The following is a 1787-nucleotide window of genomic DNA, read 5'->3' on the forward strand; positions in this document are numbered from 1 at the left end:
CTTCCGATTCTGCACTTCTTTTTCATGTTCCCTGAGAAAACAACGATGAAGGACAATGTTTGCAGGGAAGAAAAAGACAGCCAAAATCATCCTTGTTTCTCCCTTTCTTCTGTCATTAAAACCCCCTTTGCTTGGGATGCTGAAGGCTCAGCTCCTGCCTGAGCCCTGGCTGGGAGGTGTCCTTAGCTCCTACCGTGTGGTGATCTTACAGGCTCTGAGCACATCATTTCCCTGAGAAAACAACGATGAAGGACAATGTTTGCAGGGAAGAAAAAGACAGCCAAAATCATCCTTGTTTCTCCCTTTCTTCTGTCATTAAAACCCCCTTTGCTTGGGATGCTGAAGGCTCAGCTCCTGCCTGAGCCCTGGCTGGGAGGTGTCCTTAGCTCCTACCGTGTGGTGATCTTACAGGCTCTGAGCACATCATGTACTGAAACCCACCCTGTTACAGGCACACCCCCTCCGTTGCAGTCAAAAGCCCCAAGAACTGTACAAAAACCCTGCCCCCTGTGCAGTTCAACCCTGGCACGTGGCACCTGCACCGTTTACCCTGCGGGAGTGGCACAGGTCACTGGAAGACTCAGGCCATCAATGCAAAGCAATGCAAGAAAAAGAACTACAAAGGATGGGTATCTGGGTGCCCAGTGGCCCAGCAGCATGTACCTGCCTCGATTTACTGGAGGAGAGGGGAAAGAGAAACTCCTGTGTACAGCATGGGATCAACCATCAGTTGACCATGACTGAAGAATCAGCACATCTCTGCTACTCCTGGCCTCGGCCAGACGCTTGCAGAGCTGAGCTGCCCTGGGATCCCGGCGAGCGGCCGTCCAGCAGCCGTGCCGGGGAGAAGCCAACGCATTCCCTGGAAACTCCACAAGTGTCTCCTTTGCCAAGCCCATTTCCCCTGGAGTCGGTGGCCCAGGACAGCAGCCACGCAGAGCCCCAGCTGATCGGACGGGGAGTGTTTCAGGTCACTGTGCTGTTTGGCAGTTCTGTTTCAAAAGGGCAGCGTTACACTGGAATACTTTCGGCTAATTAAAACACTGCGCTGTCTGCGCTGAGCACCAGATTCCATTCTTGAAAAAAAATGGATCCAGAAACGAGTTATAATTAAATCCTATCATAAAGTTTAATGCTTTTTATTAATACGGAGTGAAAATATTTGGCAGTGCTGCGCTTACTGTAGCCAGCTGGCTACTCCTCTGTGTGATTCCTGGTGCGCAGTGGCTGCAGAACAATTGCCAGTCCCAGCTCAGCTCCGGGCAGTGGCCCCGGCCCTGGCTGAGGACACCATTTTCTCCCTCCTGTTACTTCCTCACCCTCTCATAACTCAGCCCTTTGGAAGGACACTGTGGTGCCCTCCAAGCCCACCGTTTTGCCAGTCCCAGGTGCCATCTCCCCACCCCGGGGCCAGCAGTTGCTCCCCGAGTGCAGCGAGGCCCCGACCAGGGAGCCCCAGGTCTCTGCTGGTCCCTTCCTACAACCGGCACAAAACCAGATTGTGTGTGGGGCCATAAATTGTTGGTGTTTGCCCAGCCCGGAGAGCCCTCCGAGGTGGACCTGACCGGCGGTTCCAGGAGATGAACAAAAGGGCTGTGCCACAAAAGGCACCGCGAGCTTCAGCCTGTTGTTTCCACAACTCCCACCACACGCGCAGCCAATTAAAAGTTAATTGACTTTATCGTTCGCTTAGAAATATTTATCGTTTGCTCACTTCTTTTGGAAAGCCAGGAGGAGTCTTGGATCAAGGATGTTCTCCTCGGGCTCCCAGCTGTTGTGCCTGCAAC

General features: G+C 53.2%; 1 protein-coding gene across 1 annotated transcript in view; it reads right to left on the bottom strand.

Annotated features, from left to right (window-relative positions):
* Positions 1 to 1779, bottom strand: part of LOC103775326 (chromobox protein homolog 2-like) — a gene marked incomplete at both ends in the record, with an annotated part of 3218 nt that extends 1439 nt beyond the window's left edge. Inside the window, 2 exon segments of the mRNA XM_008942771.1 lie at positions 3 to 31; positions 1715 to 1779. Coding sequence (XP_008941019.1) covers positions 3 to 31; positions 1715 to 1779 — 94 coding nt within the window.
* Between the last annotated feature and the right edge of the window lie 8 nt (positions 1780 to 1787).

The sequence above is a fragment of the Merops nubicus genome, unplaced genomic scaffold (genome assembly GCF_000691845.1).
Source record: "Merops nubicus isolate BGI_N331 unplaced genomic scaffold, ASM69184v1 scaffold35926, whole genome shotgun sequence".
Lineage (NCBI taxonomy): Eukaryota > Metazoa > Chordata > Aves > Coraciiformes > Meropidae > Merops > Merops nubicus.